This window comes from Solanum tuberosum, unplaced genomic scaffold, assembly GCF_000226075.1.
Source record: "Solanum tuberosum cultivar DM 1-3 516 R44 unplaced genomic scaffold, SolTub_3.0 scf00026, whole genome shotgun sequence".
NCBI lineage: Eukaryota > Viridiplantae > Streptophyta > Magnoliopsida > Solanales > Solanaceae > Solanum > Solanum tuberosum.
The window spans coordinates 2,768,934-2,781,565 of NW_006238952.1; the positions used below are offsets into that span (position 1 = coordinate 2,768,934).

Sequence of the window (12,632 nt, forward strand, 5' to 3'; positions counted from 1 at the left end):
CCCATTATAATCCTTGAACTAATTGGCGTGTGAACTTCAATCTTGCAACTACTTTCCCACTAAAAGTAAATTTCACATTGCAGCATTATGATTTATCTATTGTTTGCAATAAAGTTTATAGTTGTTTGAAGCACTGTCAAAACAATTTACACAAGGTTACTCTACAGACTATTAATATTGTACTGTGGAGGAGGGAAAATGTATATTTTCACTTTTGCACTTTGATCAATACTGGTGTAAAATCCCGGGCTGGTTTCCGTCGACACTCTGACTTCGAGGTCTCTTTGTCACTGCGCTTTGCAGAGGCATCTACACTCCAGGTAGGCTGTCAATCCGATGGAATTGTTTGATATTAAAGGTTATCTCGTCCTTCATTTCATCATTTGCTATGCCATCCCTTTAAATGCATTCTATGTTTCGATGGATTCCATCAAAGTCGCAATCTGCAGCTCAAACATAAGAGCAATCACATTTACGCATAGACAACAACTAAAGTATGCAACTCCAGTTGACGGATTCCAATTGATAGGCGATATCAACTTACCTGTTCCTCCAATTCGGATATCTCCTCATCCTTCATTTTCTGCGCCTTCTTCTCCCTGAAAGTTAGATGTTAGAAGACCAAATAGGAAATTACATGACAAAATTGGGAAGTAATTTAGCAGTTCTGGATGAATGCACATGAAGTTGGTCTGAAGTACTTGATCATTCATTACATGAACAACACTAACTCACAAGAAAAAAGAAAAAAAAATCTGCCTTCTGAGTCCAGCATTTCTTCATAAGAAACTACAATGCATAGAGTTTATCAACTTTGCAAGAAAACCAAACCAATCAAGAATTTTGCACTAGCGGCATATTCTTTCCTCTTAGAACCAGATCTTTGAGAAGCAGTTATCACAAAGCAACAAAAACAAGTTCCCAAACCAATACGTATCTGAAAGAAGCAATTCTAAATTTATTAGAAGCCTCGTTTAATGGCAAGAGGTGAATTTTTTTAAAAGATAACAATATATACCTATGCGGGATTTGGAACCATGAGAGAATATGATTATCTGATAAGAAAGAGAAACTCCCAGTGTGTCCTGGAGTTTATTTCTTACTATATATATGACGTGATGTTGCTACTTCATATGCTAGTCAGAGAAGTTACAGTGACTGAATCCTTTTAACAATCATTATGAAGCACAACATGCAAAAAGAAAGTTGATGTCAATCGGTACAAAATCGCAGTTCTTGTGATCCACCTGTGGGAATTGTGAAAATACTAGCAGTTGCGTAGAAAATAAAAGAACAAACATTTGAAGAAAAGCGGGTTGATGGGTGAAAGAGTTCTGACAGATATATTTCCTGCCATTGCCTCAGAAGAGGACATGACAACAAGGAAAGATAATACCTTTCTTCAATTTCCAATATCTTGGCTTCCCATATCTCCTTGTTTCTCGTAAGATTGTCATTGATCTAGAGGTTCAAAGCCAAAAGATTCAGGTTTAAAATCCGCAAAAATCAAATGGTGTAAAAAGGAAATGTGGACTAAATAGTGATAAACTGGTAACAGCTTAGAGATCAATAAAGATTAATAGACTTCAACAGTACTCACATCATCATGGAATTTCTTCTCTTCAACATATTTGTCCAAACGAACTTTTAACTTCATTAACCTTGGATTCTGGCATAGAGCTTTCTCAACAGCTTCCTTAGTTTCACTTTCAATTTCTTCTTCAACATCTTGCAATAAGGACTCAAAGTACTATGATCAAAAGCAGAAGCTATTAATACAGTAAATAGAATGTAGTTGTTCTAAACTATCAATCAGTATCTCTACATTCAAATGAGTAACCAGACTCAAAAGTATTTGTGACATTCAGATCAATAAACAAGGGAAAACTTATACTCTAGTTAAAAAGTAAAAAGGTTAACCATTTTTTGATCCTCCAGTTGGGAAGTCAGGAGATCATTGTACTCGTTCACAATCTGCAGTAACAAAATTTGAAGATTAGCGAGGATTCCAAGTTAAGTAGAAGAATGACCAAAGCAATCCAAAATTAAGCATTTGACTAGATGAAAAAGTGTACACAAGAAAGAAATACAAATTAAGAAAGACGTACAGCTTCAACTTTGCTGTTTAAAATAGTCTCGCTGAATCCAGGATCTGTACCACACTCGCAGCTGCAGCAGCCATCACTATCATGATGACCATGGTGGTTGAGCTCAACCAGCTTCCCATCAGTTTTAGACTGAATCAAACGGTGAACATAGTTATCCCCTGCGTAGTCCCAGACACGCCGTGTTTCCAATTCAAGTGCATAGCAATGTTGTGTCTCCTTCCAGTGCCTTGTAGCATGAGCCTCTTTGTATCTATAGAAAAATCAGCATGAAGAACATTCATTACCAAAACCTATACTTATTTGGCAGTCAAAAAGATGATCTTGTCTTTTAGGTCTTCAAAATTATTTATATAGCTCGATCAAGCATTTTCTCTCTTGAATTTTTTATTATGTATATTTTTTTTATGACAAGGGAAACCCCCAACCGCTACCCTTTCGGTGCGCACAAGGTAAAAACCCCATAGGAGAGGTAACCCGCACTAGGCAAGTCCGGTACGACGAGCTCGATCCAGAAGGCAAACCCATTGCTTTCGTTGGCAAGGGGTTTCGAACTTGAGACCTCCAACATGGAAGTACCAAGCCAAAACCACTGGAACTTGAGACCTCCAACATGTATATAGAAATTGAGTTTTAGTTTTCATTAAAAATATTTTGTAAGTTATCATTTAAAACTCATTTAAAGAATAAATAGATAATATTTTACGAATTTGTTATAAAATCTACCTTCATTTTTAATAATTACTCCATATTTTTGTATTACTTGCATGAGTATATGCTTACAAATTTTTCACCCTCTTTTATCCTCAATCGTGTAATAAATTTTCTAGTTTTAATTGCTATTTATTAAAATTACTGATACAAATAAAGTATTTAATTCTATCTTTTTTATTCCGCTCAGTTTTTTAATTATTCAATGTAATAATTTATATGCTTGATTACTACTTTTGTTTCTTTTGGAAATAGCCTCTCTACCTCCTCGAGATAGTACTAAGGTTTGCGTACAATCTACCCACCCAGACCCCACCTAGTGGGATTTCATTGGGTATGTTGTTGATTACTACTTTTGTTTTCTTCACTTTGAAAGTGAGATGTTTCCCTTGAGGAAAAAAAAGAGAAATGTGTTTATGATATAGGTAAGTCCATAAAATTAGATTTTAGAAACGAGAAAAACATCGTGATATTTAAAATGCAAAAGAAAAGAGAGTATGTTGATAATATAGAGGGTATATATACTTTAAATACTCAATAAGGGGAGAAATGTCTACTGTTCAAACTTGGAGGAGTTTGATTCTTATAGGAATGTTGGGGATGTAAACAATTTTCACTCACAAAGTTATTTTGGTATAAGAAGATCAAACTTCAAATAGAATTGGTCAAATAACAAGAGAGATAGTATTATTACCTTCCACACCCAACAAAACCACAAATAACACACATCCATAGATTTTCTGGTGATTGACAGATAGAACATGTTGAGTTTCCAGGCTGCTGCTGGCAATATCGGCATACCTGAGAGAATTTGTTTTAGTTGAGTCAGCTAATTTCTTTTAATACTTCAGTCTTCAAATGAAATACATATTTTCTAACTAATGCTGGTATATGATGTCTAAAAACCAGCTTAACTGAAGGAAAAAAAAATCTTCCCTCACTGTTAATCAAGTGACATGACCCTATTTATACTGTTTTCGGCGATTGGATGTATACGTTTTCTCAAGTATATGAGATTTTTCTTCACTAAGCATCAGGGTTATATACATTCATCAGTCTAACTTAACCTGATTATCTGACTGCTAATTTACCAAATAACTTTCGGATAAGCAAGTTATCAAAACTTGCAATAGAACCAAAACTCTTGGAACTTTAAACCCTTGTAGTGCCAATTTAATCAAAATTCAACCCTATATTATTAGCCACACCTGATTCAAAGTTCATCATTAAGTAAAGAGAAAGAAACTACATATGTTGAAAATTATTGATATCAGATATAGTGGGGAAATGTTGAAAATCATTCTCTAAGCCAAAAGCTATCTGAATTCTGAAGAAGCACCAAAGGGTGTACCTAGTAGTCAATGACGTGGGTGAAAAACTTGGAGGCGGGGTTCAAATATCAACAACAACAACAAAAAAGCTAGGTTATTTTGTCCCATCTGCCTAAGCCTTGGAGGGCAGCGTTACCCAATACCTGTGCGAGTGGAAGGTAGCCGGTACCAGCGAAATAGTCTTGGTGTATGCAAACTTTCCCAAACACCATCGTTATCAAACAAAAAGTTATATGAAGAATATATCAAACGTATGGTGGAAAGATAAAAGTACGGTATTACTTACGGGGCATGAAGAATCTGTCCATTTTGAAATACATGAACAATGAAAGGAATGATTACAAATGGTTGTGAGAATTCCACTTGTATCCTGGTCCAGTCTCTCTGTAAAATGCACAGGAATTAAGATACATATGAGTGGAAACCCATTTTTTAAAATTTTGTAAGATACATAAAAAAAATCACCTAGTGTTCTTGTCTCTATTGGGATTTGAACCCGAGATCTCATGATTATCAATCCACTTCATTGACCACAAGGTCACACCCTTGGGTGCTCAAAAAACTAAAATAAAATAGAACTCTTAAAAACATTCCTCATTGATACTAGCCTTGAATCCTTGCTCTAGTGGAGAACTCAATGATGACCTAGTATTAGAACTCTTAAAACCTACTAGAACTCTATATTTAACTAAAAAGATACAATAAACTCAAAAAGAAAAACTTATCTCTAAGATCATACTAACCAGCTATATGATAAAGAAAGCTAATATGATATTCTCATGGCCTTAATTACTACATGCTGTAATTGATAGCAAATGGTAAACTTTTACATTTATATGTTAAAATGGAAGTTACAAACATTTTGGAGGAAAATGAATGAAGATGTAAATCTCTAACATTTTGGAGCGAATCACACTTTAGATGTGCTCAGTGGTTGAATAAGTAAGCTCCAAGATGAAGGCATTTCCAAAATAGAATAAAGCATTTTGAAACTAGATTAGGTAAAATACCAAGACAAACAGGACAGAACGGTTGCTCTGTAGAGCTTGCAGGTGATGACTGTGTGCGCTCAATTGAACCGGTGTAATGAACATCAGCAGCAAATAACACATTGCACGTCTCTTCCTGAAAGCAAAGAAACAATAAAAAAGAACGGAGTATGAAAAGAAGCTGTCAAGCTGGTAATTGATGTTATGAGATACCTATAAATGATGCCACAGCAAGAGAGAACTTTTGAGCAACAATACCTCAAGAGATGAAAATCTTCTACCACTAAAATGCTTGTGAAAAGTATCTGCAGCTTTCTGCTCATCAAACCTGATCAATATACTGTAACAATCTTCCATACCATCATTCCTAGAGGAGCACACATAAGATACCAAAGTTCAGAAGGAATCAAAAGTAACCAGTTAAATAATTACCTCATAAATTCTAGGAGAGAGTACCTGACAATTCGCATTTCCAACATATGTTGAACAAATGAACCACAAAACTGACAAAAGTCTGAATATGTCATGTGATTCGGAACACATAGAACACAGAGGAGAGGCTTTCTTTCCACCTAGAGACAATAGCAATGACACTAGATAAGTTGTTGGCCTTCATTTCTAAAGGATCAACATGGATGGTGGGGATTCATATAGTCAATCCTAAGGTGTTTTTGTAGTTTTATCTCTCACAGATATTGACCATCAGTTAATTACAAAACATAGACCTATTATTTATTGATCTACAGTTTTGAAAAACAATACAAGATCAAAATGATGTATACTAAGGGCAACAAGAATATTCAAAGTTCAATAGCTACTAGAATTTGAATGTATAGTCAAAATGTTGCTGAATTGGAGCCTTAGCGCATGAAAAGCTATTAGGTTTATCTGCTTGTGTTCTATTTTCTTACTAACATGTCCAAGTGCCGTAATCAAACAAGTCTCTCATGATTCAAGTTTGTTTGGAAGTATAGAATTATCAACAGAATTGTTAATTCAGAATCTTCAGCACCACATACATATAGTAAAGCAAAGCTGCGGTCATCTTCCACAGTAATTCTCACATATACTAAAAGGCAACATAATTGTAGGTTTCATTATCAGATGAAGCGCAAAAGAGAATAAATACGAATCAGGTATTGCAACAACCAGAAACTAGTCGGATATATGAATGTAAATATCCTTTGAATTCAGATGGAAGAAAACCTAATCAAACAATCAAGCAAAGAATTGAAGGATTGGAATCGGAATGCTTAGTTACAGGTAAGTGAGATGATGAATAAGAAGCAACATCGTTGGAGAAGAGATGCATGACGCCTCTGGTTTCTTCGATGCGAGGGTTTCCAGAAGAAAAATGGAACACCTGAGTCAAATTAGACATGGACGTTGAAGAATCGCCAGAATCCATCACGATTTTCCTCCTATCGTCACGTTACTTGTTGAAATTGATTCGGACACTCAATTTCTCTTTTCTGTGAGACGGACGATCAATTTTGAGGTGTCAATATATTATAAATAGGTCGTTTGGTTGGGGATGGGAAAGAGTTTTACGTGTATTAAATAGGAGTACGCAATATGTGGTTACTTCCTTCGGTACAAAATAAATGAATTTTGGGTTGTGCTACACCCGTTAATTTGGCAATATTATCATTATTTTCAAAATTAGAGATTTAACTTCTTTTTTTTAAAATGTAAAATAGTTGAAAATTCCATTTAAAAGGAAGTAATTTTTTTGGGGAATAATTTAATACAATTTTTAACTTTATAAAATTCATTCATTTTGAACCATAAAAAAGATCGATAATTCATAGAGGGAGTACTTGTTTAGTTGATTTATGTAAAACTTAAACACAGTGATTGACTATTAGTTTAATGATAAATTCTTTACACTATTATGAAATTAATAATTCTCTCATATAAAAAGGGAGTCATCTCACGATTACAATTTTTATAACAACATACTCCGAATTTTTTTTACATTATTGGAGATCTTCCAGAATTTAGAAATTACTCATAGGAGAAATTATTATATCGGCACGGCTGATTCTTATTCCATTCGTTAAGCAAAAATGCAGCGACAGACCACGTTGTGCTTCCTTGTTAATGTTACCCAGTGTTAGATTTTCTAATTATTCTCGCAGGAGTTTATGCTGTGATTTACTATCCCTAATTATGCATTTTGCACATATTTATCATTGTATCGAACTACAAAATATATTGGCATTCCTCTAAACAGGTTCATTTACAGAAAGGGTCGTTCAACATAAATCATAATCATCAAACAGGCTGGATATCAACACATCCCTTAGTTCCATTTAAGATATGATTTTAACTAAAAGCAGCCCCATGACTTACATAAGATATCGTGATCCTAAGGTCGACCAACGACATTAAAAGATCCAACACATTATCAAAAAACTAAGGTACCAAATCTGCGCGCACAGAGCTAAAATTTTCAAAACTCAGTACTATTTCATTGAATTTAAGCCTTGTTACAGAGTTTACTTTTTCATACTATTAAGGCACTAGGTTTGCGACTATTCTGGTTTGGACATCCTACTGGTTTGTAAAAGCAATTGCAAATCCAAGGACAACATGAACCTGAGAAGAGAGCTAGGTACTTCTCTCAGTTCTACAGAGAAAACTACTCCAAAGACTATATAACTGATGATTACGATCTCGGGCAAGCAAAGAATACCCAGCACTCTCAAAAGCTTAAGTCTTATTTCATAAGCAAAAACCTCCGAAGTCAAGCCAGTTACAGCTTTTCCAAAAGGAGAAACCATACAAAACCCTTAAATTCCTAATCAGGCATCAACTACCTTCTGCTCCACACCATCGACCTGTGTCTCTTCCATCTTCTTTGTTTCTGAAACAGCCAACTCGTCAATCTTTTGGGTCACCTCACTCATACCATCATTGGCATTTGCAGTAGTAGACCCGTTTGCTGTGGAGTTGTCCTCAATCTGACCAAGAGGGCCCAGCTGCCATATTCTAATAGTCCCATCTTCAGATCCTGAGGCATAGGATTCACCTCCTGGAGAGAACCGCAAACAGTGCACAGGACCATGGTGTCCCTTGTTGCATCCTATGTTGTACAAGAATAGAATATATCGTGTGGTTAAAGCTTGAACCTACTTAAACGAAAATAGAAGCATAAACCCCTACTTAAGTCAAGAAAACGCAAATACCAGAAAAAGGAACACTAGAGGCATTGATCAGAGTAACTAGAATTTCTAAATATTTACAGAGCCCCACACAACTTACCAATTTCCTCTCCAGTGTGAAAATCAAAGACATGAACCCACATATCTTCTCCTCCGGCAATGAACCTATTACCGAACTTTGGTTCCAGGGAAGCAGATTCAACTTTGCAAGGCAAGTCGTGACTCTTCACCAATCCAAAGCTGCTTGTAAAGAAATAAGTTAAAATGCAATGTAAACTGTGGCAAGATTCTTTATTTAAAGCATTTATGTGCCATTGAAGTATGAAAAACAATACATACTGGTTAGCATCCCAAAACTTGACAGAGGAACCATCAGCAGTTGTTATGTAACGACCATCCTGACTTACTTCAGCACTGGTTACAGGAAACTTAGTTTCAAGGATTTGAACAACTTTGCCGCTCCTCACGTCCCATAACCTAGTTTACAACAATTAAATCAAAACCAATTTAAGATAGTGAACAGTATCTGGGGAGTGGAAGTCCATACGGATATATGAATCACATGTATGGCCATTGTATCAAGTATCCAATAATATTTAGCAAGTATTGTACATTACTTGGTTAAGTTTACGGTTGATTAGTAGATCAATTAATTGCAAAGTCTAAGTGACCATGAGCACTAGCCACATCACCAATGCAACCAGTAAGAAAAAAATGAACAAAATATACAACTAGATTCAGCAGACTTTGAAAGCCTACCTCAATCCACCAGCATCTCCAGAGGAACTCAAAATAGTTTGATCACTGTGCAGCCAAGCAACTGTCCTTACTGAACCAGGAGAGCTGTCAATTTCCCTTGGAGGTGCATCAGGTCGGTTTAAATCAAATATCCGAAGAATTTTTTCAAAACCACCAGTGAGTAGCAGATTTGTATCCTGCTAAGCCATCACACAATAGTTCAAAAAATTAGCTGAATGTAAAGGTTAATAAATGGAAAAGATAAATATGGATTGAAGTCCCTTTGACAATGTAGTGTGATTTCCGCCAATATACATAAGCCTTGATGGGCATATACATTCACAGTATTCTATTGTTTTATGAAGGTATTTCAACATTAAGGCATCAAGGAGATGCAAAGTTATAAAAGAACAAAGTGCATTTGTTAGCCCCTTTATAGTGTGTCAAACAAAGACCAAAAAATGGTCAGTGCAACAGTATTCTATTAAATCAATATTATAACTTGGTTACTACAACTTAAGTGAAAATATAAAGAGCTCTAAAGAGCTCTAACCTGAAGGAACTTTAATAGAAGTAAAGCAGGAGGTACCTCTGAAAAGGCACATGCTCGAACTATGTGCTTGTGGTCAAATGAGTGTAATACATCCCCAGTCAATGCATCCCACAATTTCCTGAAAACAACCAACACAAATCACAATATAGAAAGGTAAAAAAGAACAATGTTGAGCCATGGAAAATTCTTAAAAAAGGATGACAAAGATTCTACCGTATTCTATAAGAGATTATTTTAATAAATCTATGTATATAAAATGACATGCAAGGTTGACCAATAATAGACATGCCACAAAAGTACTTCTTTTGTTCTACATCACTTATTTATGTCACCATAATAATATCACTTAAATGCTACTTTTCAAAGTACTGAAGTGAAGCCGCTAGATAACATACGCGCTGAAATCAGCAGATGCAGATGCAGCACGAAGAGCATGTTTATCCAAACAACAACTCCACACGGCTCCTTTATGCCCTTCAAATGTTCCAATCCAATCTCCAGTCTCTCCATTTCTCAGCATTGGTGTAGAATCTTACAAGATGAAAACAATTTAGAAATTATGAACAGGTAACAACATGAAAATTTATTGCAGCAAATGAACAAATACAACATTAAAACTTATTGCAGCAAATGAACAATTACAACATGAAAACTTATAGCAGCAAATGAACAAATACAACAACTACTACACCCAAGTCCCAAACAAGTTGTGTAGTAGGCTACATAAATCCTCATTGACCATGTTTCTCCATTTAAATTCATCTCGAGCCAACATTATACAAAAAAAAAAAAAAAGTACTAAAAGTTCTATATATTATCTACTTGCATAAAAATCTTTGATATGTCCAACTCCTATAAAGCATAGGACAGAGAATCTAAAATAACTATATATATTAACATGACTGAAACATATTCCAGGACTAATTGGTATTGCCTATACAAATCTATTTCTTAATTGTGCATTATCTTTCACCAAGTCTGCTTGGCAAAAAAACAAAAAGCATTAAATCAACAAATTCAGAAGAAAAAGAACTGGGATTTTTTGACGATGGTGTGATACACTAAAGAACGTCTTAGTTTATATCATTTTCTGCTTTACCAGGCTCCTGCGATATGGTGGTGAAAAATCTGAGGCAAATGAGATTTTACCCATCTTTCTGGCCACCGTAGAGAATTAGGTGAAAACAGTTAGCATACGTGTGATGACATGCCTGAACACCGACAACATAGTAAGAAAATCTCAATGGCTACTGACAACAAAGATCCCAAGTGCCGCAGCATGCCAATCATTCTATTTACCACCAATTATGGCATCTGGTGAAAACACTAGGCATACCTAATACTTAAGATGATGATATATGCCCACACCTACCATGGAATGCATTGAGCTTGGTAATATATTTGATCGAATTGAATGCAGATAAAATAATTAAGGTTTACTTTAACAAGGTTTGATAACATCTGCACGTAAATGAAGTATGCATTTCACATCAATGCCTTACACTATATAAAATACAGAAACACTTCCCAATTGTCTTCCTCAATTGCCACTCAGTATTTTCCACAATCTCTAAGCAAATGCATGAAATCCTAAAGTTCAACAGCAAAACCTACAATTGAAACTACAATGCTAATCTATTTGCTCAAAAATACATTAAAACGCACAAAACCAATGGTAAACTATAGTAAATGTTACCACCACAGTACCAAGAATATCTCACATAATTAAGGTGGTGTAACTAGCTCATGCTTATATGGTAAAGATCAAATGCTATAAATGGGGAGGAGTGGGAGTTCTAAGGATGTAAATACCATAAACAATCTAAGGGAATTTTCGAGAAGTAATTAGCACAATCTTTAAATACTGGAGCAGGGGTTAGCAAAAGAAAGTTCCATAATTTAGAATGTACTAGATCATTCTTGACAATCGGAATGCAACACACTCAACACTTCAATCGATTATCAAAATTATCAAAAAGGCATAAAATTAATCATCGGTAAAAAAATTACCCTTGCTGGCACTGATGAGGAAGAATCCATCAGGAGTGATTGGACTGTAGGACAGATCAACAACAGGACGAGAATGCCCATGGCAAACAAGCGGTGCCACAACTTTCTTCTTATCCATTACTGCCAATTCTAATTAAATCAAATCACAAAGATTATGATATCTACGAGAAACCCAACCCAGCGCCGATATGATAGAATCGAAATTGATCAAAAAAAAAAAAGTCCCCAAATGAAAGAAAGTGACAATTGACCGATGAACAAAAAATTGAAGCACAATTGCTTTTCCCGAGTTGTGAGATCAAAGAAACATAGAATTAAAACATAAATTTGAAAAGATCTACAAAATCACAATCAGATATATATGTATGTATAGATAGATGGGGAACTGGCGCGACTGTAAAAGGTGGGAAACCCTAATTTTGAGATTTGATGTTTCTTTGATGGATCCACACCTTTCTAACCCTATCAACTCATATAAGAAGCCCTAAGGATAGATCACAACTCCGAATTATTACCAAATTAAGAAACAAAATATATAGAAAAAAACTAATACAAACACCACAGAAAAAGAAAAAATAAAAATATACTGAAACTATAGGGCTTGGCGCAGGGAAGACAATGCGGCAACAAGATCTAATATAGTCACATCACACCCCACCCCCACGCCCACCTACCCACCTCCTAGTGTCTAGTGTATAGTTTTATATACATTAATCTTGATTTTTAATCTTAATTTACCACTCGAATATAGTAAATAAATATGATTTAAAGTAATCAGGTAAGAAATACATGTCTTATTTATTTTATTCTCATAAGTTATTTGTTGAGAAAGTTTCGTTAATTCAGGTATGTAATGAGTTGGAGGTTTATTCGAAATTTAGTTACATTACTTGGAGGATCCAGATTGATGACGAGTTATTGAGCTTCTAGGGTTTGGGATTAGTTAGTTTTGCTAGTTCATTCATTTTGGTTACATGGTAATGTAACAGATTAATAGGACATATGAGACATCGAATTTGCACTGATAT

At 35.1% G+C, this 12,632-nt stretch overlaps 2 protein-coding genes across 2 annotated transcripts; both read right to left on the bottom strand.

The window, feature by feature from the left end:
- Window positions 1-35: 35 nt before the first annotated feature.
- Window positions 36-6,676, bottom strand: LOC102585885 (BRCA1-associated protein). The gene is made up of 12 exons (XM_006341606.1): window positions 6,398-6,676; window positions 5,593-5,708; window positions 5,395-5,503; window positions 5,158-5,272; window positions 4,434-4,531; window positions 3,511-3,617; window positions 2,109-2,358; window positions 1,921-1,974; window positions 1,601-1,750; window positions 1,397-1,461; window positions 545-599; window positions 36-443 (listed from the first exon to the last, which is right to left on the bottom strand). The coding sequence occupies exons 1-12, from the start codon at window positions 6,542-6,544 to the stop codon at window positions 411-413; spliced, it is 1,299 nt and encodes a 432-aa protein (XP_006341668.1). The 5' UTR covers window positions 6,545-6,676; the 3' UTR covers window positions 36-410.
- Window positions 6,677-7,781: 1,105 nt separating this feature from the next.
- Window positions 7,782-12,216, bottom strand: LOC102586216 (serine-threonine kinase receptor-associated protein-like). The gene is made up of 7 exons (XM_006341607.2): window positions 11,605-12,216; window positions 9,990-10,125; window positions 9,631-9,712; window positions 9,063-9,238; window positions 8,643-8,780; window positions 8,404-8,543; window positions 7,782-8,224 (listed from the first exon to the last, which is right to left on the bottom strand). Exons 1-7 carry the CDS (start codon window positions 11,720-11,722, stop codon window positions 7,944-7,946), a joined length of 1,071 nt encoding a protein of 356 aa, XP_006341669.1. The 5' UTR covers window positions 11,723-12,216; the 3' UTR covers window positions 7,782-7,943.
- Window positions 12,217-12,632: the final 416 nt, after the last annotated feature.

Coding starts and splice junctions, on each gene's coding strand:
- LOC102585885 (XM_006341606.1), bottom strand. CDS start 6,544: ATGGATTCTGGCGATTCTTCAACGTCCATGTCTAATTTGACTCAGGTG. Junction 5,504..5,592: donor TTGGAAATGCGAATTGTCAG/GTACTCTCTCCT, acceptor GTGCTCCTCTAG/GAATGATGGTATGGAAGATT. Junction 2,359..3,510: donor GGTTTTGTTGGGTGTGGAAG/GTAATAATACTA, acceptor ATTTTTCTATAG/ATACAAAGAGGCTCATGCTA.
- LOC102586216 (XM_006341607.2), bottom strand. CDS start 11,722: ATGGATAAGAAGAAAGTTGTGGCACCGCTTGTTTGCCATGGGCATTCT. Junction 9,713..9,989: donor GCATCTGCTGATTTCAGCGC/GTATGTTATCTA, acceptor GGTTGTTTTCAG/GAAATTGTGGGATGCATTGA. Junction 8,781..9,062: donor GGAGATGCTGGTGGATTGAG/GTAGGCTTTCAA, acceptor GTTGTAAACTAG/GTTATGGGACGTGAGGAGCG.